General features: G+C 38.9%; 1 protein-coding gene and 1 long non-coding RNA gene across 4 annotated transcripts in view; one reads left to right on the top strand and one right to left on the bottom strand.

Annotated features, from left to right (window-relative positions):
• Positions 1-11569, top strand: part of LOC137655622 (serine-rich adhesin for platelets) — a 140769-nt gene extending 129200 nt beyond the window's left edge. The window contains exons 13-14 of one of the 2 annotated variants that reach the window (XM_068389537.1): positions 826-1393; positions 7972-11569. In XM_068389537.1, the coding sequence (XP_068245638.1) occupies positions 826-1393; positions 7972-7982 (579 nt within the window). In that variant the 3' untranslated portion in view covers positions 7983-11569. Of the gene's footprint in view, positions 1-822; positions 1394-7971 lie in introns of both variants that reach the window. The other variant, XM_068389536.1, reaches the window with a different exon arrangement.
• Positions 1408-24540, bottom strand: LOC137655625 (uncharacterized). Of its 2 annotated transcripts, none has more exons than XR_011046842.1 (3): positions 24400-24540; positions 22279-22404; positions 1408-2106 (listed from the first exon to the last, which is right to left on the bottom strand). It is a non-coding gene; the product is annotated as an uncharacterized lncRNA (long non-coding RNA). The 2 variants fall into 2 exon arrangements; XR_011046841.1 differs by lacking the exon at positions 24400-24540 and adding an exon at positions 22883-23130.
• Between the last annotated feature and the right edge of the window lie 1926 nt (positions 24541-26466).

Here is a 26466-nt window from a genome sequence, read left to right as displayed (position 1 = left end):
TACCTCCGCGGTCATCTAAGGCAGCGGAGGAAGCAGCAGGGCCTACTGGAACTGCGTCACAATCGCTCGCCATTCATTCCTATAGTCACATATACCTTATATATTAAGCTAGATTTAGGAGTGTGCTGCAGTTCTAAAGGCGGGTTTGCACGGTCCACGTTCGACAGACAAGTGTTTGAAGTGATGTTCGAACGTGTGAACGGGATATTTGGTTGCCGAGCACGTTCGTCGAATGGTTCGTCGAAAGCTTTTCCTCGCCTGACTTTTGTGGGCGGGGCTTCTTTGTTCACAAATCTTATGCATTTTGTGGCTGACTCCCCCTCTTCAAACCATTTGACAAGCAAGTTCAACAACCGGTTTGACGAACCGTTCGACCGTGTAAACCCCGCTTTAAGCTTATTTGTAACAATACTACTGAGTGGCTGCTATGTGTCGTCTCACCTCTGACATTGAAGAATTTCTTGTGTGTACAGAAAATATTAATATTCATATACTTGGCTCATTATGGTCACTATATAGTAAAGTTTTGTTCACATAGTTGGATTATGAAATTGTTTTAATTTTGACAAGACACTAATCTCAGTATGGTAAAAGAAAGAACGTATGCCAATTATTCTTTATAACAATTGATTTTTTTCTTTTTTCATAATCTAGTTTTGTGTTGAGATTTTTTCATTCATGTTATTCTCTTCTCTTACTATTAATCATTAGTCCTTGTAATTTTTATTTACATTCTACCTGTCGTAATAGCCTGTTATGAAATGTATGTTTTTTTTTTAAATAACATATCAAATGAAAACTAACATCCTATTTTTTTTTCAGCAGCAGGATGAGTTTAGTAGAGGCACTACTCCAAAGCCATCGGTGCTAATCAAAACTAAGCAACCTGTACCTGGAAATTCTGTGGTAATGGAAGAGTTTAAAGTGAATGTGAAGACAAAGTCTCCATTAAGCCCCCCTGATACTTATTTTGAAGTACCCAAGGAAAATTCTTCTAATTCTTCTAAGCCTCTTGTTTGTATTGGCACCTACCCCTCGCCTAATGACAGACCAGCACCAGTGAAAATGGACTTCCTTCCTTCAACATGTGTTAATGTTGATGTGAATGGTACTTCCAAATTTGATAGCTCTACAATAGGTCAGTTGCAAAGTGAATTGACGTCGACCTTAACGCGCTCAAATATCCGTCAACGTTTACACGCTCAGGAACTACCCCCGAGTCCTGTCCCATCCAACAGCTCAAGTACTGCATCAAAAGATTCTACCAGTAGTAATTCTGCCAGTGTCGCTTTTACAACGACAACTATTCAGAATAACAACGTTAATCCCAGTACCTCATTATCAAATAAATACAGAGGTATTGTTAAGGAAGCTCCTGTTAATGGCTCTGAAGGTTAGTGATGTTTGTTAAAATCTTTCATCATATCAATTATTTGATGTGTTTTTCAGCCTCCCTAAACTCATAAAAACAGCTACTTTCTTGATCATTTGATAAACCATAACATATAGTTTTAAATCAAATTAATTTAAAGGATATATTTTTTAAAAAGGTTAAACTATATCTTAAATAGGTCTTAAATCAAAATTTAATGTGATGATTTTAAGGAAACACTGTACTGGAATTTTACATTTTATTTTCAAAAAAATTTAAACTACATCATAAATAAGTCTTAAATTACAATTCAGTGGGTTGGTTTTACGGATACACTCTAAGGAAATTTTAATTTTATGGTTGTTATATATTCACATTAGAAATTTGAATGTTTAGTTTAATAGTTGGAAAAGTTCTATTAATGACGAACACAAAATTTATATCCTAAGCTTATAAGATTGTTTTTTGAAACTGTGATAATCGGTACAAATACAGTAAAATTTGTTTACATACCTGGGTAAAAAGTCATAAGTTCTTTTACACCTCATGTTGCTTGCGCCTGAATGGTCCTAGCATCTTTCAACACTATACATCCATCCATTCTCATGCTGTCATAGTCAATTTATGGGATTTGGTATTCATATAACAGGTACAGTATAGACAAAAGTCCTTTGACAATTACGGTAATTCCTCGGCTATTGTTGCTGTTACGTTTCATGCCCCCCGCACGATATCTAAAAACCACGAGATAGAAACTGAAATCTGAGGATTTTGTTTTTATTTTATAATTTTTCCTATTTCTTATCTTTACAAATTTAAGCTTCCAAAGTGAAAAAAAGTTGTTAGCATAAAGATGAAATCTATTTTTTGCGGGGGGTGCTTTGTTACCAAATACAATTTCTTTTACAGTACATACAGGGATGTGTGATGTCACCGTGGTTGTTTAACTTGTATGTTGATGGAGTGGTGAGAGAGGTGAATGCTCGAGTGCTTGGACGAGGATTAAAACTGGTAGACGAGAATGACCATGAATGGGAGGTAAATCAGTTGTTGTTTGCGGATGATACTGTACTGGTTGCAGACACAGAAGAGAAGCTTGGCCGATTAGTGACAGAATTTGGAAGTGTGTGTGAGAGAAGGAAGTTGAGAGTTAATGTGGGTAAGAGTAAGGTTATGAGATGTACGAGAAGGGAAGGTGGTGCAAGGTTGAATGAGAGTTACTTGAGGAAGTGGATCAGTTTAAGTACTTGGGGTCTGTTGTTGCAGCAAATGGTGGAGTGGAAGCAGATGTACGTCAGAGAGTGAATGAAGGTTGCAAAGTGTTGGGAGCAGTTAAGGGAGTAGTAAAAATTAGAGGGTTGGGCATGAATGTAAAGAGAGTTCTATATGAGAAAGTGATTGTACCAACTGTGATGTATGGATCGGAGTTGTGGGGAATGAAAGTGATGGAGAGACAGAAATTGAATGTGTTTGAGATGAAGTGTCTAAGGAGTATGGCTGGTGTATCTCGAGTAGATAGGGTTAGGAACGAAGTGGTGAGAGTGAGAACGGGTGTAAGAAATGAGTTAGCAGCTAGAGTGGATATGAAAGTGTTGAGGTGGTTTGGCCATGTTGAGAGAATGAAAAATGGCTGTCTGCTAAAGAAGGTGATGAATGCAAGAGTTGATGGGAGAAGTACAATAGGAAGGCCAAGGTTTGGGTGGATGGATGGAGTGAAGAAAGCTCTGGGTGATAGGAGGATAGATGTGAGAGAGGCAAGAGAGCGTGCTAGAAATAGGAATGAATGGCGAGCGATTGTGACGCAGTTCCGGTAGGCCCTGCTGCTGCCTCCGATGCCTTAGATGACCGCGGCGGTAGCAGCAGTAGGGGATTCAGCAATATGAAGCTTCTCATCTGTGGTGGATAATGTGGGAGGGTGGGCTGTGCCACCCTAGCAGTACCAGATGAACTTGGTTGAGTCCCTTGTTAGGCTGGAGGAACGTAGAGAGTAGAGGTCCCCTTTTTTGTTTTGTTTCATTTGTTGATGTCGGCTACCCCCCAAAATTGGGGGAAGTGCCTTGGAATATGTATGTATGTATGTATATATTTATAAATCTGCAATGTACTACTGAGGTAGCGATAGGGGCACTGCAATATGGCAAGGGATTACTGTACAGGGCAGCTAAGTTTTTCTCTTATTTCATAGATATTTTAAGCCATTTGGTTTTGTAAAGGGAAACCTTTTCTGGAAACTTTTAAAGGCACTTTAAACTCTTTATTATTATTATTATTATTATTTTTATTATTATTATTAAATGCTAAAATCTACAACCCTAGTTGGAAAAGCAGTATGCTATAAGCCCCGGGCCCCAATAGGGAAAATAGCCCAGTGAGGAAAGGAAACAAGGAAAAATAAAATATTTTAAAAATAGTAACAACATTAAAATAAATATTTCCTATATAGACAATAAAAACTTCAACAATACAAGAGGAAGAGAAACTAGATAGAACAGTGTGCCCGAGTGTACCCTCAAGCAAGAGAACTCTAACCCAAGACAGTGGAAGACCATGGTACAGAGGCTATAGCACTACCCAAGACTAGAGAAGAATGGTTTGATTTTGGAGTGTCCTCCTAGAAGAGCTGCTTACCAAAGCTAAAGAGTCTCTTCTACCCTTACCAAGAGGAAAGTAGCCACTGAACAATTTCATTGCCGTAGTTAACCCCTTGGGTGAAGAAAAATTGTTTGGTAATCTCAGTGTTGTCAGGTGTAAGAGGACAGAGGAGAATCTGTAAAGAATAGGCCAGACTATTCGGTGGCTGTGTAGGCAAAGTGAAAGAACCGTAACCAGAGAGAAGGATCCTAAGTAGTGCTATCTGGCCAGTCAAAGGACCCCTAACTCTCTAGCGGTAGTATCTCAACAGGCGGCTTGATGTACATTTCCTTATGAGTTTTAACTGTACATTTTAATATGTTAGTATAAATTTATTGCCATGCATCTATGAGTTCAGGAAGTTCTCTGGTACAGCTGATTGATTAAAGAGTCCTATTACGTACTAAAGTGGTGGATCCAGCACTTTGGTCATATGCTCTTACTAAAGTAATTTAACTGATTAAGATACATTGAATTTTGCTTTGGTATAATCATGTGTGTAATGTATGGTATTTTCATTTAGTAAGCCAAGCTGCGTTTTTAAACCAAGATCTATCCTTTCCATTCTTACCTTTGAAGGATAGTTATATTAATTCTTTGGCTGCTATACCATCACACACTTTACTATGTACCAGAAGCGAGATGAGCCAATAGTTTTTCTGGTCAAAGCCATCAACAAAGCCATGATTCAAGTTAACCCTTTTACCCCCGGGGTATTTGGAAATTTCCAACCCTTAACCCCCAAGGGGTTATTTTTTTCCCAGCACATTTTGCGGTATATTTTTTTTAAATTGCTCTAACAGCCTTAATTTTTGTCATAGAGAGGTCAGGTTGGTCTCATTCTCTTGGAAAATGCCTGAATTTTCTCAAAAAATTATCAAAAAATATGAAAAACAAATTTTTATGGCATTTTTTTTTGCAAGGACGTACCGGTACGTCCATGGGGGTAACGGGATGGCTTTTGTGAAACGTACCAGTACGTCCTTTGGGGGTAAAAGGGTTAATAAAGTCTTGAAATTTGATCTGACATGTCACCTTTACTAAGTTAGGGCAAGGGAGGGAAACTATAAGTATTTAAAGTATTGAAATAATAGATTTTATTTTAAAATCATCTATTTTTATGAATTTTAACTGAATAGTATAATGCTGAATTACACAATTCCCAGGAAAAAGGAAGGTGATGTGTAGAAGCTTAAGCGTAAATAATTAACGGGGAGGGGGATTTTTTTTGGCCTGACTCACGTAAACCAGATATAGGTAATATCTGGATAGGTGTTAACAAGTGCCTGTTTTTGGATTTATTCTGTCCCACAATTGTGAGATGTAAATTTGTTGAGGTCTGATATGTAGATATTCCAGAAAAACTTCTGCAAAGTCTTAGTCACATCTTAGCTGCTTGAGGTTTTTGTGTTTTGAAAGTATTGAGTAACTCCCATATTGACTGTACTGTACAGCGTTCTCTCTTTTTAAGAAAAGCCTGGAAAGGAAGAAAGACTATTCTCTATCCTCATTCCCAATTAAGTAATTGTGGCAGACCTGGCTAAAATGTACACTCTTATAGCATTCAGAATTTGTACAATTCCTAAGAAAAAAGAAGAGATTAAATCGGTTGATGATGTAAAAGGGATGCTAACATTGACGAAACAATGGACTCTTGTCCTTGATAACGTCAAAAAGATTTTTGTTATCTGCATCAATGAAAACCAGTTAGCAGGACATACGATTACCAAAAACATTGTTTGTGAAGAAGCAAAGGTATTGTAATCTGATGTTTTTAGAAAGAGCCAGATACATCTGCAGAAAAAGTAAAATTCAAGGTGAGTTGGGGCTGGTTTGAGAATCTCAAGAGAAGAACTGGCATCCTTAATGTTCTTTGACTGTGAGGTCCAATGTCAGTGCAGCAGACATTTGTTTCAGATTTAAAAGGTTCATGGATTCAGTCTTACATGTTCCACAAAGGTTTCAATTTCATATGCCCGGAGGATCTTCATCACAGAAGATAAGGTCATTCCCAGTCGCAAGCCCATGAAATATCTAACCTGCTGCTCTCCTGGTGTATCACTCAGAATCCACAAGCTTTAAGATGTACAGGATGCAGAAGAAACAACAGAATGTTATATAGAGGTCAAACAAAAGGCTTGGGTGATTCTCATTTTCTTTGTGGAATAGTTCAATGTTTTTGATCCTGAGGTCAAAAAGTATTTATGGAAAAGAGCTGCCCGCTCCATCTTGTTACTTATGGACAATGCTTCCTCCCATCTAAGCAATGCTTCGAGGTGATGGGACGGACCAACCTCGTCCGAAAACTTCCACATTGTTAGCTTCCTGAAAATAATTCACAAAACCTGGGAAAGGAGTCTTCAACAGAACCCACAAATCTGTGTGGATGAAACTGTGGCCTGAATTCTTTGCTAAATGCAGTTTTGAGAGACTAAAGTCCATCCAAGTGGTAGTTGATGATGAAATTGTATCCTTGGGAAAGACAAAATTGGACAAGAACGATCTACTTGAGGAACATCGTCAAGAACGATCTACTTAAGGAACATCGTGAATAGCTGACGACCGAGGAGCTGCGGTAGTTGCATTAGGAGCTGCAACATGAGTTTGTGGAGGAGATTTCATCTGAGGAGGAGGGAGAGTTGCAAACCGTTTGCTTCGAGTGAAATTAGGAAAATGTTGAAAAGTAAATCCTGTAAAATTTTAGAGAAAACTTTACTCGGATAAAGCTTCGACGAGACTTGGAAGCGAATCTATTTACTGATAATGCAATGAAGCATTTTCATGCCATTTTAAAGAGACCCAAAGGCAGTCGCCTCAAAATAGATTCCTTGTGAAAGTTGATAAGCGTAAAAAAAATGTGAACAGGTGTTGAGAAAGCATAAATTAAGTGATAGTGAACATGGTTCAAGAGAGAGAACTCCAAATACTTTTACCATCCATCTCTATGTAAAGTTTGTGGCTTTCTGTGAGGCTTTTGATTATATTCACTATATTGTATCTGTTTTTCAATGTTTTGGATACCTTTAGAAGTAGGCCTCTCTGATTCACAATGTTGTGTGAAGCTATTAGATCTACAAACACTCGTCCAGTGATTTGTAGCTGTTCAAATCCAGCTTCAAGATGATGGGTTAGGTTGAGGACCAGGCCACAGTGAGAGTCTCCTGGTCTGAACCTAGCTGGGTCTTGGGTGAGAAGGTTGTCTACAGTGTTTGAAATTCTGTTTGATAATAATCTCTCATAGAGTTTATAGAGTACATAATAATGATATGAGCTCTTTGTGTGTGTTGGTCTTTGTTTGGTTTCAGGAGGGCAGCTACTTTAGGTTCTTTTCCCCCTTTTCTGGGTGTTTTCTATGTTCTTATACATGAATTAGAGAGAGACAACACCCACTGTTGTTCTAAGCCCAGATTTTTCAGGATCTCTCTCCAAATCCCATCTATTCATACAGCCTTGTCTGACTTGAGCAATGCAACTTCTCTCTGCATTTCATCCAAGGTGTCGCTTCCATTTGATATTACTGCCTTCATCTCTGTTTGCGGTCTCTTCCTTTGGTGACATACTTTGTTCTTTGATCTTCCATTTATAATCAGCTGGTGTGCAATGTCATTTTGAGGTAATACTCAACTTCGGTGTTCGAGTCAGTTCAAATCTGAAGTTCTTTACCTCCTTTCCTTAGGATAGGGAGGGTTTTGGAGGCCAATTTGTAGGAGAGTGGGTACATAAAGGGGGTAATTCGGGGGTAATTCTTTGTACTGTATTATTTAGAGATAATGTACTGTTGATAACACTTCAAATTAATTGCTTGTTCTTTTCAGAGGTATGGAAATAAGATTTTAGTTACTGTAAAAAAAAAGGGCCACATTGTGAATCCCCTGAAATTTTTTCTCATTTACCTTGTCAATTTCAATACTTTATATCATATTTAATACAGCAAATATTTGTAATTCATGCTCACTTTTTTTTTTCAGGATTGCCATAATGGAAAGTCAAGGAGTGTGGATGAATTGGGCGTATGTTAAAATGTCCCTTCTTTTGCGAGGGATTAATCATATTAATTTTTGTTGCCATGAAGAGAAATATGTATTTTCTCTGTTGTGTTTAATTATATATATATCTTTTGTAAAAATCAGTAGTACTGTTACCCATATTTATATATATATTGTGTAAACTTGTATGTAAATATATGCATATACAGACACAAGTGGGGGGATTCTGCACTTGCATCCGGTGCTTGTTATTTGTTAAGTGCTTTATAAGGAAACGAAGAGAGTTCATCAGACATAGTACATCATAAAAGGTAACATGTACAGTTTTTAAGCAACAATTGTACCCTGATGATAATTATGTCTTCTGAGGTGACTGCTGATGAAGCATTAGGTTTTGTCCTAGGCTGTTTACTTTATTCCTGATCGCCAATTTTCTGGTGGTTGTCAGAACAAAGTATGTCTGATATTAGCAAATAGTTGGAGTGCTGTTACATTGTTTATTAAAGTAATTTTGCTCATATAATAAGACTATTTTGCCTAATATTAGAAATTTAAATACTTACAGGATAGGACTACATAGTTATGTATAAGCCTTGTTGAATAATTTAATTATTGCTACAAAAAATCCAATAATAACCCACTGAGATGCAGCTGTAATACCCCTCATAATATCTTTAGTTTAACTCACTATGACTGCAAACAACTGAACTACTTTGTATTTCGTATGAGTTCAGTTATTCAAAGGTTGCTAATATTTTCACTATTAACACATACTATTTTGTACAAATCATACTTATAATTAGGACCATAGTTTACTGTAGATTTAGCGTTCTACACAAATTTTATAATACATGTACAGTACTATATTCTTTATTACTACAGTACACTGTATATTAAAATGGAGTATGGCTAGCAATGTAAATGTAGGAAGCAAATGGCCACAAATTAAAGCAGATAACAGGACCAAGATATATACTAACAGCATATGAACACATTCATTCTTACTTTGTTTGTTGATCAGCTATTTTATAGGTAAACTGTATATACAAATGACCACAGTATTTGATACATCTATCAGAGCACAAGCTGGTATTTCTGGTGTCCCCAAAGTTAGGTCCTCATCAAGATTACAGGTCTTCGTAACAAAACCATACCAAACTTCAAATTCACTTAATAAAATATCATAGTTCAACCCATTGACAAAATGAACCTTGTTTGTGTCATGCTGGACAATTCAACATATGCTTATTAAATGTATGAAATATAATCAACTTTAAATGTCCTTAACCTGGTATCAAAGTTATTACTTGATCCTTTTCCGTGATCTTACAGTAGTGATGAAATACAGTACTGTACTTTCAAAGCTACAGTATATGAAATTTACTGAAACTTGAAGTAGTTGTATTTGCCAAAATGGTTTGTGACATACAATGAATAATGATTTTAATAAATGAGGAAACAAACATCCACGTTAAGATTAAACTAGTTTAAAGTAATATTACAGTATTGAATTACAGCAAAAAGCATGAATAAATAGTTGGTTGCCTCACACAAACATTGTAAGCTCAGTATATAGTTATATTACAAAATGATAAAATGAACTCAATACTACAGACACAAATAAATCGCATAAACTATTCATTCATTGTCTTAGACTTGTAAATATGCAGTTTGTTCTTTCATATAAAAAAAAAATTAGTTTTAATATATTTTAAAACTTACTGACAATTTAAGGTTTTCTAACTAGTCATAATGGTTTTTCCTTAATCTCATAAGGTATAATTACTTACTGACAGCCCATGAATAATTGACCTGGTAGATTTACAGGTCTGCTCATATTAGTGTACTACATAATAAAAAACCTTTATACAATGTTCATATTTATGTATATTTTTACTTCACATGTATATCAATGTATATTTCAGAGAACCAACTCTTAAATACATTATAAATGTATTATAATAAAGCCATTACCCCCAATATGTATCGAGTCAAAGAAATGTGTATATTTGTATTTGGTCACATTTATAAATGCAATCTACCACTTGTTCAGTCAATCAGCATAAAGTTTAATGCTGTTCCAGTGGGGTCATAGAATAACTGTACTTCATTAACTGAAGATGTTACTTGTTTTTTTCAATAAGTAATGAGAAAATGTCAGGAGGGACTTTATTTTTATAAGCTTACAAAACTTTGTCTCCAAAATAATGGCCTCCAGCATCAATACACTTCTGCATGCATCTCTTCCAATCCTGGCAGACATCTTCAAAGTCCTTCTTCAGCAAGCCCTTCAAGTAGTTTTCCAATGCTTCATTCCTGTGTGGACTAGAATCTGAATCCCTAAGGCTGTCTTTCATGTCTGGGAACATGAAGAAGTCACAAGGGGCTAGGAAAGGGCTGTAAGATGTGTGTTGTAACACTTTCAATCCCCTGTTGGCCATCCCGGTGGTCACAAGTGTTGACTTGTGGCATGGGGTATTGTCCTTGTGAAACCACCACTGATCCACTGCTGTGGCAGCTTCTTCCACATCTTCTTCCTGAACCTTTTCATAACTTCAAGGTAATACTCCTCATTGACGGTTTGACTCTGAGGAACCCATTAAACATGAATGAGCCCCTGGGAATCAAAGAAAGGAATGGCTATGGCCTTCTCTTGCAACCTGCTCATCTTTGCCTTCTTGGCCCTGGGGGAGTCCACGTGCTTCCACAGGGCAATCTAACATTTGCTTTGAAGGTCGTAGGTGAACACACAACTCTTGTCGTGAATCACTACCTTATTCAGAATACCTGAATCAGCCTCTTATCATATCGAGAATGTCAGTGTGAAATTCCATATGATATTGCCTCTGGTCGTCAGAGAAGATCTTTGGCAAAGACTTTGTGGAGCTTCAGATCTTTGGTCAGAACTGTCTCCACTATCCCAATACTAATACAAACAGCTTCGGATATTGTCCTCAGTATTCGATGGCCTTGCATCACTAACTTTTGCACTTCCTCAATGTTTTCCTCCTTACGTGTACTATTCAGTATTCAAGGTCTGGATTCATCTGCAACCTGTTCATTTCCTTCAGAAAATTTCTTAAAACTACAGATAGAAACGTACAGCACATTGCTCAGCAGTTCATCCTATATGGCTCCTATAACATTCCATAAACTTATCGTTTGGTTTTCTCAAATTTAACACAAAATTTCATGGCGTAATGTTGCTCCATGTTTCCCTGCATCTTGTCAAGTGTTTGCAAACTGGACCAGATTGGTTCCTCCACATATACTGCTGCCCTCAAACTTAGGAAGATACCAAGTATGTGTACTTTACCATGAAGTAGCATTTTGATCAAATCATGTTTAATGCCTCTCCTAACATTTTCTCATTACTTATTGAGCATAAGTTATAAAGTATATTTGCACATGCAATAATTCCAGAATGTGAAGTATTAATTAAACCGTGCATTATGTAGTACAGTATAGAGAAATATTCATATTTTTTCCAACTTGAGAGTAAATTGAGCAAGGGGCATACACAGTTCTACAAAAAAAAAAAAAGTTACAGTAGTCAAAATTTAGTTGCTAATGACTAAAACTATCAGTAGGGCTTCCAAATAGTTCTTCAAAATGTATGTTCCCCACAAGCCTTGACCCATTTGTTAATAAATTGTATAGCCTTATAACATCAAGCTGTGTTTCCTAACTGCAAGTTCGGCTGCACTGGTATACAAGTAAAAAAAAGTCCCAATTACTTTCAGCTTTTAACCCTTTTACCCCCAAAGGACGTACTGGTACGTTTCACAAAAGCCATCCCTTTACCCCCATGGACGTACCGGTACGTCCTTGCAAAAAAATGCTATAAAAATTTGTTTTTCATATTTTTTGATAATTTTTTGAGAAAATTCAGGCATTTTCCAAGAGAATGAGACCAACCTAACCTCTCTATGACAAAAATTAAGGCTGTTAGAGCAATTTAAAAAAAATATACTGCAAAATGTGCTGGGAAAAAAATAACCCCCTTGGGCTTAAGGGTTGGAAATTTCCAAATACCCCGGGGGTAAAAGGGTTAAATACCATCATCAATCCTCTCCCTGCTCTCTTGCACCATGGCAGCTTTGTGACAGATATATTCAACAAATAAATGACCCTTGGGGGTCTGTCTCCCATCTGGAACTGATAGAAAATACACTGTTGGAATTATAATGAACAGGTGATAGATTGTTTTGATCAGTAAATGTGAGTAATCCCATTGTTCATAATTAACAAGCTGTACTCAGAATGTATGTTATTTTCCAAGAAATCTGTGTACAAATTTATTAATCCGAAATTTCAAATTATATTGTATCATGCCTATAAGTTCTTTGTTAACACATATCCTTAAGAATGTTACTTGGCAGTCTTGATATGGAATTTAAATTGTCTTTTTTTCTAATAATTTTTTTGAAAAGTAAATTTTCTTTTGTTATCTTTGTTTTCCAGCCGTTACAAATTGTAGCTTTTTCTTATTCTTCAACTGTTGATTTTTGTATAGATTTACATTAAATTTGCCATTTACATATAGTATTGATTACCTACCACTTGGAAAATAGTTGTTAAAACCCAGTAAAGAGCATACCTCGGAAATAAAGCTAAAGAAAGTGATCTTTTCAAGAAGTCGGTCATGTTCGAAAGGTACTGTAAAGTTGCAGACAATATGCAAGAAATTATAAGGTGCAAAATTATGATACCTAAAGACTTATTCAGGTGTTTTTCAGCCCCAATTTTTTTTTCTAGTGCATGGAAAGTTTAATTAAAAACCATATCACACTTATATTAATGACATACAGTGGAACCTCTACATACGAATGTCCTAATATACGAATTTTCCAACATCCAAAGTAAAATTTGACCAAATTTGTCTCGACACCCGAAGTGTTGCTCCAACATACGAAATAAATATTACGCGTACGCGAGGAATTTTCTCGAAAGCGTCCAGCGTGGTTTGTTGTTGACGCCGCTAGACGGCAGCACATCGGAGGGACGCCAATGGAGCGTCACCTTGATCAGTCCTCTCATCTTGGGCGCATCGTGTGTTTGTCCTCTATTCGCTCAGTTATTAACTGTTTTTTATCTTCCTTTTTCACATGTTGTTTTCTGTGTTCCGTAATCTTGGGGCCTAAAAAGCTTAGTTTCGGTTCAGGAAGTAGTAGTAGTGGTGAGAAAAGGAAGAAGTCTATGCTTTCATTAGAATTAAAGCAAGAAATAATAGAAAAGCATGAGCGAGGTGTACGTGTTAGCGATCTGGCTAAACAATATGGCCGGAATATATCTACGATCTCGACGATCATAAAACAGAAGGCTGCCATTAAAGCAGTGAAACCTTCGAAGGGCATCACGATTATTTCCAAACGTCGTAGCCCTACCCTTGAAGAGATGGAACGACTTTTGTTGATATGGATCAAAGACAAGGAGATTGTTGGCGATACGATCACGGAAACGATAATTTGTGAGAAGGCCAGCGCTATCTACAGTGACTTGAAGGCGGCGGGCTCTCGGGATGACGCGGGGGAGAGTTCAGCCGATCCTATGACGAAGAAATTCAAGGCGTCTCGAGGTTGGTTCGAGAAATTTAGAAAACGGACCGGGATTCATTCAGTTGTTCGTCATGGAGAAGCTTCGAGTTCGGACACCAAGGCTGCTAAAGACTTTGTTAAAAAGTTTGAAAGCATCGTGGCGGAGGAAGGTTACGTAGAGCAGCAGGTGTTCAACTGTGATGAAACCGGTCTGTTTTGGAAAAAGATGCCTAGTCGAACGTACATTACCGCCAAAGAGAAGAAAATGCCTGGACATAAGCTAATGAAGGATCGGTTGACTGGTGCGCTTAGTGCCAACGCCAGCGGGGACTGCAAAATAAAGCCGTTATTAGTTTACCATTCCGAAAACCCTAGGGCATTTAAAGCACATGGAATTAATAAAGACCTGCTATATGTTCTATGGCATTCTAATTCTAAGGCTTGGGTTACTAGGCATACCTTTGTGGAATGGGTAAACGTAGTTTTCGGCCCTGCTGTCAAGAAGTATCTTCAGGAGAGGAATTTGCCTTTGAAGTGCTTGCTTTGTTTGGACAATGCACCCGCTCACCCCCCCCCCCCCCCCCCCCCCCCCGAGTCGAAGATGATATCATTAACAAATACAAATTCATCAAAGTGTTGTATCTTCCACCGAATACCACCCCTATCCTCCAGCCCATGGACCAGCAAGTCATCTCTAATTTTAAGAAGCTGTACACCAAGCACTTATTTAAGCAGTGCTTTAATGTCACGCAAAGCACCAACTTAACTTTGCGTGAATTTTGGAGGAGCCACTTTAATATTGTGCACTGCTTAAAAATCACAGGTCAGGCTTGGGAGAGAGTAACTCGTCGGACCCTGAATTCCGCTTGGAAGAAGCTATGACCTGATGCTGTTGCTCCCAGAGATTTCGAAGGTTTTGGCCCCGAGAATGAACCTGTGCTTGCTGCCGAGGGAGACGTCGAAGAGATTGTATCTATTGGCAAGTCCATGGGTCTGGAGGTGGATGAAGATAACATCACCGAACTCGTCGATGAGCATCATGAAGAGCTCACCACCGAGGAACTCAAGGAGCTGCAAGCCATGCAGCATGATGAGTTCCAAGCGCAGTTCAGTGAGTCGGAGGAGATCGAGGGGTTAAGCCAAATCTTAGGTACGGTGGAAATAAAACAGATGTTGGCATATCATCAACACGTGGTTGATTTCATCGACAAGCATCACCCACAGAAACTTCAGTTCGATCATGTTTGCTTAACACATTTTAGAAAAATCCTCAAAAGCCGTACCATGCAACTTTCACTCGATAGTTTCTTTAAAATATCTTTAAAACGGTCTAGTGATCTTGATGAAAAGAAAAAGTGAAGCAAAGAAAAGGAAGACCGAATCGAGTGAAAGTGATGAAAATAAAAAATAAGAAAAGAAAAAATGTAAAAAAAAAATAAATTATAAAAATGGAAAAAAAAAAATAAGCTAAGTTAAGTTAAAGTTCATGTAGTAGTGTAAGTTATCGTACACGTTATCGTACAAAGTCACCGTCCCTACCTCCTCACTGATCTTCCGTCTCCTCCTGCCTAGCAGTCCCTACACCTGTGCTGGCCTGTCGCTAAGGTAGTGTTACATTAAAACCCCTTTTTTATTTATTATTTCATTATTATTATTCTTTTTTTATATTTGTATGTATTTATTATATTGTATTAATGTTATGTGTAATTATGTGTAGCCATTTATTAAGAATTTATTATGGGTTTTTAGGCTGAGGAACGAATTAAATAAATTACCATGTATTCTTATGGGAATATTTGCTCCAACATACGATCGTTTTAACATACGAAGCAGTTTCTGGAACGAATTAAGATCGTATGTAGAGGTATCACTGTAATAGTTTGGTAATCAAGCATGTTTCAAGAAATCTAAACATTTGCTCCAATGTTTTCAGCTGTCTGCTAAAGAAGGTGATGAATGCAAGAGTTAATGGGAGAAGTACAAGAGGAAGGCCAAGGTTTGGGTGGATGGATGGAGTGAAGGAAGCTCTGGGTGATAGGAGGATAGATGTGAGAGAGGCAAGAGAGCGTGCTAGAAATAGGAATGAATGGCAAGCGATTGTGGCGCAGTTCCGGTAGGTCCTGCTGCTTCCTCCGGTGCCTTGGATGACTGCGAAGGTAGCAGCAATAGGGGATTCAGTATTATGAAGCTTCATCTGTGGTGGATAATGTGGGAGGGTGGGCTGTGCCACCCTAGCAGTACCAGCCGAACTCGGTTGAGTCCCTTGTCAGGCTGGGAGGAACATAGAGAGGAGACGTCCCCTTTTTTGTTTCATTTGTTTGATGTCGGCTACCCCCCAAAATTGGGGGAAGTGCCTTGGTATATGTGTGTATAAAAAAATTATACCATTAATTAAAACTTATTCTACAGATACTAGAAATCCTCCTTCAAAATAAACAGCAGCACCTTGACAAATAATTTTGGTGAAAAGATGTGAAAAATTTTTTTGTAAAGAATAAAATTTAAATTAAAAGTAAAAAACATTAACTATAAAAAATTTTCACCAAGACATGGCAAACATTATAAAGTTTATGATCTGATGTTGCAAAATATTTTTCATATTTAGTAAAAGCACAACTCTTGTCTAAAAAGGCAGTGTTTTGATATTACAAATAGGTGACAAGAATTTTCAAACAAAGTTTTCCATTGAATATTCACTACTACTATGGAAGCCTTTTACTAAATCCCTTAAGTCATAGATGCCAAAGCATGTTAAGAAAATGCAGAAAACCTCTTGAGAGAAGTGACAAGACATGAAACAACAAAAAGTTAGCAACTGGTAAGGCAAATAAAATCATAAAGATATGGGAGCATAGTCTTCAGTCTTTTAACCCAGCAGAGTAGAAAATATATTGAAAAAAAAAAACTATAAAAAAATGACAAAAGTTGACAAAAACACTTAAAATATATGAAAATAATTTTATTTTTCCTTGCTATACTGTAAAAACATGAGTAAATTTAAATGGGTTTACTCCATTGCTGCTTGGCTACGACCAGAATTAAGAAAATCATGGGATTCAGGAACATAGTATTGATGCCAGTATCCCACCCGTGGTCAAAACTTGAGGGTGAGGGGCTGACAAGGCGGGAAATATAGATTAAATAACTCAGGGTTTGTATAGCTAGGAAAAATACAAATTATTGAAGACTTGTTGGGGACTGAAGCCTTCCTTGATAGCCAATCCGTCTAACGTCTTAACAAAGGCTTTGGCCGGTTTCGTGTTCAAGCTGGCAGCTGCACCACCGAACGAATGCCACTCCGTCTCTTAAATCCTAAATTTTTCAAACCACCCCAAAGAAGCCTTGAACTCTGGGGGTGCCTGTTGTGATGTCCCTTCTCCTGCATCGTCTTTGGCCTGAGCACCCACAAGATCACCGAAAAAGTCGCTGGCCCTGTGGCAGATTGTCACCTCATTGATCGGGTCTCCAGTGATTTCCTTGTCCTTAATCCAAAGGAGAAGTTAGTCTCTCCATCTCATAATGGACGAAGCTCCTCTTGCTGGGAAAACAGTCATGTTCTTAGAAAGTGTTGCTGCTTTGACGGCTTCCTTCTGCTTAAGGATAGTGCCTATCATTGACGGATTTCGGCCATGTTCCTTAGCGATCACACTCAACCGTATGCCAGCCTCATACTTCTTGATCATCTCCAGCTGTCAGCAAACCCCACAAAGTCACAACTTTCTTAGCTATCTGTTGATTCAAGGACCATTTGGAGCCAACTACTTGAATCCTCCTGCGCAGATTGTATGCCAGTACATTCTCCTTGCCCAAGTGCCCAAGATGAAGCAGGATGTTAAGGCTACCAAATTTTCTTCTGTCTGTCTGAGGATTTTCATAGCTAGTCGGCATAGGTATGTGAAAAGAAGGCTACTTGTTTATGTGAAACACTACTGTAGTGCTGTCGCTCATTAGCACTAAGTAATGTCCTGAAAGGAGCCGATGGAAATGCTCGAGAGCCAGGTAGGCTGCCTACATTTCCAGGAGGTTTAGTCGTAAGGTGTAACAGATGAGGCCCCCCACCCTTCTTTTGATGCATCTGTGAAGAGCCACAAATCCAGGGGAGGAGAGATCTACTCCTCTGAGGAGGTTGGTGTATAACACCCACCAACTCCGGTCTAGCTTCTGCCATGGGGCACTAACTTCTTGAGAGATGTTAGTGCCCCAGCAACTTTGCCACTAGTGTGATGGCAATTTGCCTCTCGAGAGAAGCTTTGGGGTATCTCTCTCGGTCTCTTTACCCAATCCTTGGACGGTACTCGATCCCCTGACAGAAAGACCTCGCCTAGTATGACCATGACCAAAAGTGGAAAAGTCTGAAGATGGTCTGTCTGTTATGAAGCTACCTTCCCTTGCAAAAGAGCCTGCCGTTCCTCTTCGCATAGGAGAACGTTGGCAAGGCGAAGGCTGGTAAGGTGCGCTGGCTTGCTCAATACTTGTCCACTATATTCCAGATCACATGCTGCTTCCTCGCAAAGGAATCTGACATTACCTGATGTAGGGTCAGAGGAGGATGTATCCTGCTTTGAGTGCAGAGACCGACAAAGTTTCAGTCCTTGTGAAGAATTCACCTCTACCATTAAAATAACGGGCGACCTACATCGCATGCAGCCCTCTGTCAGGCAAAGCAACTTGCCTACCCACTTTACTAGCTCTCGGTGAATGGGTGAGCAACACTGCGCAAGATTTCCTTGCGAAACTCAGGTCTGTGTTCACAGCCAAGTTAGATGGATCGGAGTATTTTCATACGACCTGTCTCACGCAGCAGCCTGATGGGTTTCATTATGCACTCCTACAGGAGAGGGTATTCGCTTGTAAAAGGCTATGAAGGCTGCAAAGACGGATTACACCAGCAACTTACCCGAGAAAAATTTTTACCCTCCGATCATTGGAAAATGGGTAGGGCCCAGGACAACCTAGTCAACCAATTACCCAGTAGGATATGCAACAATTAACCCTTTTACCCCCAAAGGACGTACTGGTACGTTTCACAAAAGCCATCCCTTTACCCCCATGGACGTACCGGTACGTCCATGCAAAAAAATGCTATAAAAATTTATTTTTTCATATTTTTGATAATTTTTTAAGAAAATTCAGGCATTTTCCAAGAGAATGAGACCAACCTGACCTCTCTATGACAAAAATTGAGGCTGTTAGAGCAATTTAAAGAAAATATGCTGCAAAATGTGCTGGGGAAAAAATAACCACTTGGGGGTTAAGGGTTGGAAATTTCCAAAGAGCCTGGGGGTAAAAGGGTTAACAGGTATTGTGACTGTGTTTTCCCCCCTAAGGTTTAGCAAGTTCCATTGAATGGAACAAGAGACCTTGACTCTCAAGAGAAAAGTCAATTCTCCTCAGTTACTCACGAGGGGCCGAGAGATTGCGTAGCAAGTAACGTCTCGAGTTCATGTCAAGACATGCAACCAGTTGTACGCAACTGCTTGAAAGGGGGGAGAATCCAGTCCTCCAATTGCCTGCAATCCAGTGGGAGATGCTTACAGATTGGTAAACCAGGGTAGCCAGTACTCCCTAGAGAAAGATGTTATTACAGCAAATCTCCTTAGCAATTGCTGTCGGGCAAGAGACTGGTCGGTAACGACCGATCGCACACAACTATTTCTAAAATGTAAGATTGAAACATCTTCAATCTATTGTTGGATAGGTAATGGATGGATAAGTCCATCTATGAACCATTACACAGAGCGTACAGGTGGACGAATATACGGGCATACCCCGAATTATTAGTTTCATCCAGAACTCGGTAAGAGAACGTTGATCAATGTTAACAATTGAGACCACTTCCTTCCTATGAACGTTGAAAACGTTGTATATCTTTGTTTCTGATCGGCAAAACTGGAGTAAGTTTCAAATGTTCTCTTCCCGGAAACAGATTCGCTTATGTGAAGTTTTCGGTCCAAGTATTTTCTAACAACTATGACCTCCGATCGGAAAATTAGGAAAGAACTGTCTGGGAAGAAGGCAGAGTCTACATAGGGGTAGACCATCTATGTCTTGTTACAGGAAAGTAGAGGGCTAATGCATAACCTGATTTCCCATAAGGAATACTGTATAGCCATCAACAGTCATCAATAGTCCTTGTCGCTTGCGCATGCCAATACGCAGTCATGCATGTGTAACTTCTTTGCCTCCAGGTAAAGGTTTGAAGAGAGTCTGAGCCTGTTTACAGGAATAATGTATGAGCAGCAAGTCCCAACATTATTGCCCAAGGAATTTGATCATCCACAAGCTGTAGCATTTTTAAGATGTGAGCACATGCGGCCAAAAAAAAAAAAAAAAAAAAAATCATCATCATCAAACAGTAAGTGTAGCAATCATACCTCTGTCGGTTTGCCTGCCCACCTCGTTTGAAAATTTAACGAGAAGCAGACGATTGTCTGGCTGCCTTGTGGGCGGGGCTTAGTATCGTTTGTAAACATAAGCAGAAGGTAATATTGTTCTCTTGTGACTAAAGGCTTGAGAAAATAACCTTGAAAGGCTATGTCTCACCATCTTGTTGTGCAAGCTCTCCGAAGGACTACCTATTCCGTAGGGAAACAGCCGAAGAAAATAACCCCATAGGATTATGTTTCACGAGACTCGGCATCTAACGAGAACTTGTTGGACATAATGACTACATGCAGCGGACTCAATCAATCGGTAGTAAACCGTATTTGCGGCAATAACCTTGAGGTTTTGTCTTGGCAAGAGCGCATGTGCCACAGGAGTTAGTTTAAGCCTTTTATGGAATTTTAACAAACGCCTGTAGTTGTGTAAAACTTCTCGGGGACGAGTTTCCCTCGAAGAAACATACTCTCACATCTAAGGGTTTGTCGGGCCTGAACGCAAAGAACACAAACACTAGGCAGGTTCGTATAGGCTTGCCAGAGAACGCTTGTTCATTAGCAAGAATCAACGAATGCTATTTGACACTAGAAAACACTATCTGACACTAGCAAACACTGGCAATTGCTCACGAACACCAACGAGAATCAGTTAACGCCATCTGATGGTACCGAACGCTGGTGAGGAGAGCATTGAATCTTACCTTTACGGCTATAGCCAGTAAGAGTGCGCTACTTGATATTGAAGTAACTCTCACTTGCGGTATCAGTAAGCTGAAGCTCTGTACACTACATAAGTAGAGAGCACTAGAGAAAACAGCAAACAGAAGCTCTGTGCGCTACCAGAGTAGGGCACGCTAGCGCTGGAGAGTAAAGTCTTGCAAACCCACCATGTTATACTAGGTTGCTCGCAGACCTTCGTAAGGCAGAAGAGCTCCCCCACCCACCTCGCTAGAGCTCAATGGGTGAGTGCCCATGACTACTCTGCGAAACTAAGGTCCTTGGTAAGTACTCTTGCTCATCCTAACCCCCAAAAAGGAGGTGGCGAGTAGCCTCATGTCATCCCCTCTGAAGGAATTACCAGCCGTTTCTCCCTCGTCAGAGGTTGAAACCATGAGGCACAGGTCCTGAAGGACTTGTGCACGAAGGCACGATGTGGCAATACCCTGGAAGAGTTAAGGCTACGAGACTCATTGATGGGAGAGGCGGCAGCCGGCAGTCATCACAGTCATACCCTGATGGTAAGGCGGTGATGAGTAGGGACTGTAAGCAATCACATAACTCATTTGTCAAGAAGCTACGAAGAGCAAAGGGGGGGGGGGGGGGGGGGGGCATGGACGAATCCACTTCCTGCCAGAGGAATCCCTCGAAGGGAGAAAACACACAGATGATGGCAGTCTCTCCCTCAGACGGGAAAGGTGACCAACCTCTGCTGCTGCTGTCTGCAATTCTCCCAGCAAGCGAGGAGATTGCTGGACAGTGGCTGGTGGAGGGAATCTTCCTCAAAAGGGAAAGTTGCTCAACACCTGGCGGAGGTTAACTCTCTTTCGAAAGGGAAAATTATCCAACGCTTGGAGGAAAACTTTTGGGCAGTATTCTCTGCTCCCCATCTACGAGCTAATCTCAAGTTGAAGGTCGACATGGAATGTTGCCTGTGAAACATAGCCGAAGGTCATTTCTGGGTTCACCCGGAAGGGGTTACCCGACAAGTCACTCAGAGGAGTTCTTGTAAGCAACTGCTCTCACCCGCCTGCCGAAGCAGAGCGAACGACGGGGAAAGCAAGAGTCGAGGCCACAGACCTCTTGATACCTTGCCTTGCACTGAGAATCTATGACCCCCAAGGAAGGCAGCTCTGAAAGAAACGGGACTTTTTTATTAAGCTTTAGGCCAGCTGCTTTCAATCCTAACGGGTTAAAAAGGTTTGGTGGAAGAGAAAAGACTGCGTTTTTACTCTACCGGGCCGAATGAAAAAGTGACGGTTAGTGGCTAGTGCTGGTATGAGCAGGGGAGCTAACCTAGCCCATTAACTAGCACTGGGTAGTTACACCCTGACTAAAAACTTATTGGCTGGTTTCAGCTTAACCGAAATTAATACTCCATAGTAAAGAACAGAAGGCTTGTATGTTGCGCCGGAACAAGAGAACTTTATTCCATACAAAAATTATAATAAAAAAAGGTATATATAAAGTATGTACTGTATGTAGATACAGACATAAGACTTGTGTGTTAGACAGCTATAAATATAAAACACCCATACACATAGTACCATTATGAAGATGGCAACCACTTCAAATGATACAATCAAGAAATGAGAGACTAAAATTCATAATGTCCTACCAAGCGCACGAACCATTTATTTTGCTTTGATTCCTACCTTTCTTTTGGAAACGGTTATCTCCAGGCGTTGCAAAAAATTACTTGTTCCACTAGGTTATTTTCACTCCTATCAACTCCTTCCATGAATGCTGAAATCCCCAAATTCTTCAGGCTGGTGTTTATCCTGAAAAAAAAAAGTTCTATACTGTATAATGTTTTTCCTTTCTCTCACACAATTGTATGCGCTACTGTAGCCTAGAGTGTTTTTGAACTGATTTTGTAAATCTTTAATTCAAATAATTAACCCTACTAGTAAAAACAGATTAATAAAAGTTAACATACATGAATGTACCAATACAGTATATGCTTACAATATAGGCTAAGGCTATGAAATTACACAAGGTACGGTATAATACATTAACTGTTCTGGTAACTCGCTACTCAGTTTACTATATTGTAATATGATGAGGAATTTGCAGACCCTAAGAAAAATACTCATTCATTTTATCCTGAACCGTACAGAAGGCAATAGCCCTGACGAGTCTGTACGCCAAATGCTGATTTGCTGCTACTGTACATTTACAAGCCTGAATTTTATTTTTGCACTGGTTTAACAAATGCAGTGCTTTATCATATTCATAAAAATGTAAAGTAAAGGGTACCTGACACTTGCACGCATTCGTGGCACACACTGGCACGCATTGATGCACGAACTCGCGTGAACGAGTCGTGAAAATGTCGTGAACAGTGCGGGAACGATGCGTGGCATGCGTGCCCAGAACTTTGAAATGTTTAAAGTTTGTGGCACGCATTGGCACGCACAAAATAGTCGTGAACAATGTGCGAACTGGAGTGAACAGTGCGGGAACTGGCGTGAACTGGAGTGAACGATGCGGGAAGTGGCGTGAACTTTATACTGAAGAGAAACAAAAAGGAAACGAAAAAATTAATGAAAAAGAAAGAAAAATAAACCTAATAAATTTTTATATTTGCTGTTTTAATGTGAAAAAAAATGATATCTTATTTCAAACTATTTCTATAATTTTATAATTGAGAGAAACAAAAAGGAAACGAAAAAATTAATGAAAAGAAAAGAAAAATAAACCTAATAAATTTTTATATTTGCTGTTTTAATGTGAAAAAAAAATTATATCTTATTTCAAACTATTTCTATAACTTTATAATGAAGAGACAAAAAGGAAACGAAAAAATTAATGAAAAGGAAAGAAAAATATAAACCTAATAATTGTTTATATTTGCTGTTTGAATGTAAAAATAAAATGATGTCTTATTTCATGCACACACTTATTTTCCTCTATTACCAATCAAGAGCCAAAACTTTTGTTTTAAATAAAAATGAACTGAAAAATAAACCCAAGAAATTTTTAAGTTTGTTGTTTGAATGTAAAAATAAAATGATGTTTTATTTCATCAACATACTTATTCTTCTTTATTACCTTAAAATGAAGAGCAAAACATATTTTTTCTGTTTGTTGTTTTAATGTAAAAATAAAATGATTTCTTATTTCAACACACTTTTTTCTCTATTACGTTAAAATCAACAGCCTAAAAACTTTTCATGTTTGCTGCTTTTAATGTTAAAATAAAATGTTTTCTTAATACTTGTACATATTTTATGTCTGCTATTTATATGTAAATCAAATGCTTTCTTATTGAAACAAAAATAAAGGGCAACAAAAAATACAAACGAAAAAGATACGTTTCTTCTCCTCAATGCAATGGTGTCTCTGACAGAAAGCATCGTTGTCTCTTCCGAAGCCAATCCAAGAATGTCCTCGGGTTGGAGAAGCCCCGTTTTTATATGGAGTGGCCAATTCGTGAACTGGCATGAACGATGCGTGAACGATGCGGAAAGATGAGTGAACGTGTCGTGAACTTCTCGTGAACTAGGCGTGCCAATTCGTGCCATGGCGTGAACGTCGCGTGAACTTGTCGTGAACGATGCTCGAACTGGAGTGAACTGGGCGTGAACAGTGCGGGAAAAACCCCAGTGCGTGGCAAAAATGCGCGCAAGTGTCAGGTAGGCTTAATACTTATCACAGCATTAAACCTTTTAATGAGTTTAAAAAAAGGTATTTGGCATTTGAACTAACCAATAGTAGTACATACCTAAAGATTTACCACAAAAATATGTTAAACAAACGCTAATTGCACTAACCTCATCTTTTACTTTTCTTTCATTGCTAGAGATCCCCCAACAATGAAAGGTTAACTCTAAGGAATCTCTCCCTTATTTTATTCTGTCTATAATAATAATCCAAACAAATTTTTTGAGGTAATCCTTACTACCAGAGCCAGACGAGATCTTAAAAAAAGTGGACCCATAGAATTAATTAAAATAGTGTATAAAAGGCATAGATAAGAGTCACTTAGGGAGGAAATGTCTAATAAGGAAAATGTGGTATGTTTAAAGTGGAGCATAGGTTAAACATTATGGATTAGGTTTGTGCACAAAATTTAGTAGCCAACTACTGCTTTAGATAAATGTGTTAGGTTAAGCATTATGGGTTAGACTAGTGCCAAAAATGATTAAGAACCTATAACTAACAAGACCAGATTTCTTTTGGTAAAATCTGGACATTTTATATGATATATTTTTGGGCTCAGCCATGTTGTCCTGATGGAAGGTTCCTTTAGGCAGCTTTCTAACGGATATTTGGCTACAGTGATACTCCCAGAGAATTGACCATAGGTCTCCAGAATTCTAATTCCTGGCGCGAGTATCCTCAAGAAAATTCTTAAGGATATCGCATAATATCAGGGGACGTATTTCTTGATACGACACATGGCAATCTTCACCCCGAATGGAGTTTTCGCTCTGAGGGGGAAGAGTGGCGAAAATGAAGGGGAGCCGTCATCAAAGTTACCCGGTGGATTCCCTTCCCGTACTACTACAGGGCCACGCATGGCAACTCATTCCTTGTTGCAATTAAGCATGGATGGCCACAGATAGAGTAATTTCGGGTGGGGATTTGTTACATATGTATGCCCTATTCTAGAAAAGGAGGGCGGGTCCATCAGGACAACATGGCTATCTCACCCAAAATTAGATTTTTCGTTTTGCTTCAAAATACATTTTTTGGGCTCAGCCATGTCGTCCTGATGGAAGTTTACCAGAGAATTACTTGAAAGTACTATATCTGTGGGTTTGTATAAGTGCCTTAACCTTGAGTCAGCTTCTATATGGTCACCCAGACCGCATAAATATACAACGCGACCGTTATTCGTCATATCCGCTAAGCTTGGAGCGAACTTTTTTGTCCTTTACTGTAAACTTTATTGAGAGAGAGAGAGAGAGAGAGAGAGAGAGAGAGAGAGAGAGAGAGAGAGAGAGAGAGAGAGAGAGAGAGAGGGATCGGTTGGGTGATTGTGACGTCACTACAACGGCATTCTACTTCACCAACCATATTTACGGTATACTTATAACGTCAAGACAATCTTTTTTTTCAGGCTATTACATCATTTTACTGAATGTACTTTTATATATGCAAGTTACTATTCACCACAACCCAAAAATGATACCTACATTTTATTTTTTAAGAATTATATACATATATGTATGTGTGTATATATATTTCTCTGATCAGCAAAGTTGTATTATTCAAGGACCCCCCCCATACTAGATTGGTTTGCGGTGGGCAATCAGACAAAAATCTCCCACCATCACCAATCCCCATTGGCCAGCGTGGTGATGAAAACTGACCCCAGACTTCAATTGTCATGCCTGAGGCCTTTGGCTTGTAGTGGACTAAAAGTGGACAAGTAGTGCCGGCCAACTGAGGATCTTGGAGTCTTTGTACATTTTTAAGACGAAACGCAGCTTGAACGAGGGCTTACCTGTTCAGTTGCCGGTGACCCATTGATACGTTTTCTGGTCTGTGGGTTGCTGTTCTGTACGTGACTAGATATATAGTCCCAAAATAATGTATGCACTCTTTGACTTTGAATAGCTAATAAACTTTTTTTTTTTCCTATTTCAGATTTGATTTTGGAGTAAGAATGGCGGATACTGGGCTTACGTTCAAGCAAAAAAAATTGTTCTTAAAACATTCTGGAATTGTGAAAATAAAGCTGAAGTGCAAAGAAGGACTTTTCACCGGGCGTCACAGGTCTCTCCCCAGAAATAGATTTTTCCTTCGTCAAAATCCCTTTTATGAGGGAGTTCCACAGGGATGCCCCAACACGCTTCACCATTTCATGAATCGTAGATAATTTTGAGAATCAT

Source organism: Palaemon carinicauda, chromosome 16 (genome assembly GCF_036898095.1).
Source record: "Palaemon carinicauda isolate YSFRI2023 chromosome 16, ASM3689809v2, whole genome shotgun sequence".
Taxonomy (NCBI): domain Eukaryota; kingdom Metazoa; phylum Arthropoda; class Malacostraca; order Decapoda; family Palaemonidae; genus Palaemon; species Palaemon carinicauda.
The sequence above is the reverse complement of the archived record's forward strand: the minus strand, read 5'-3'. Positions and strand labels throughout refer to the sequence as shown.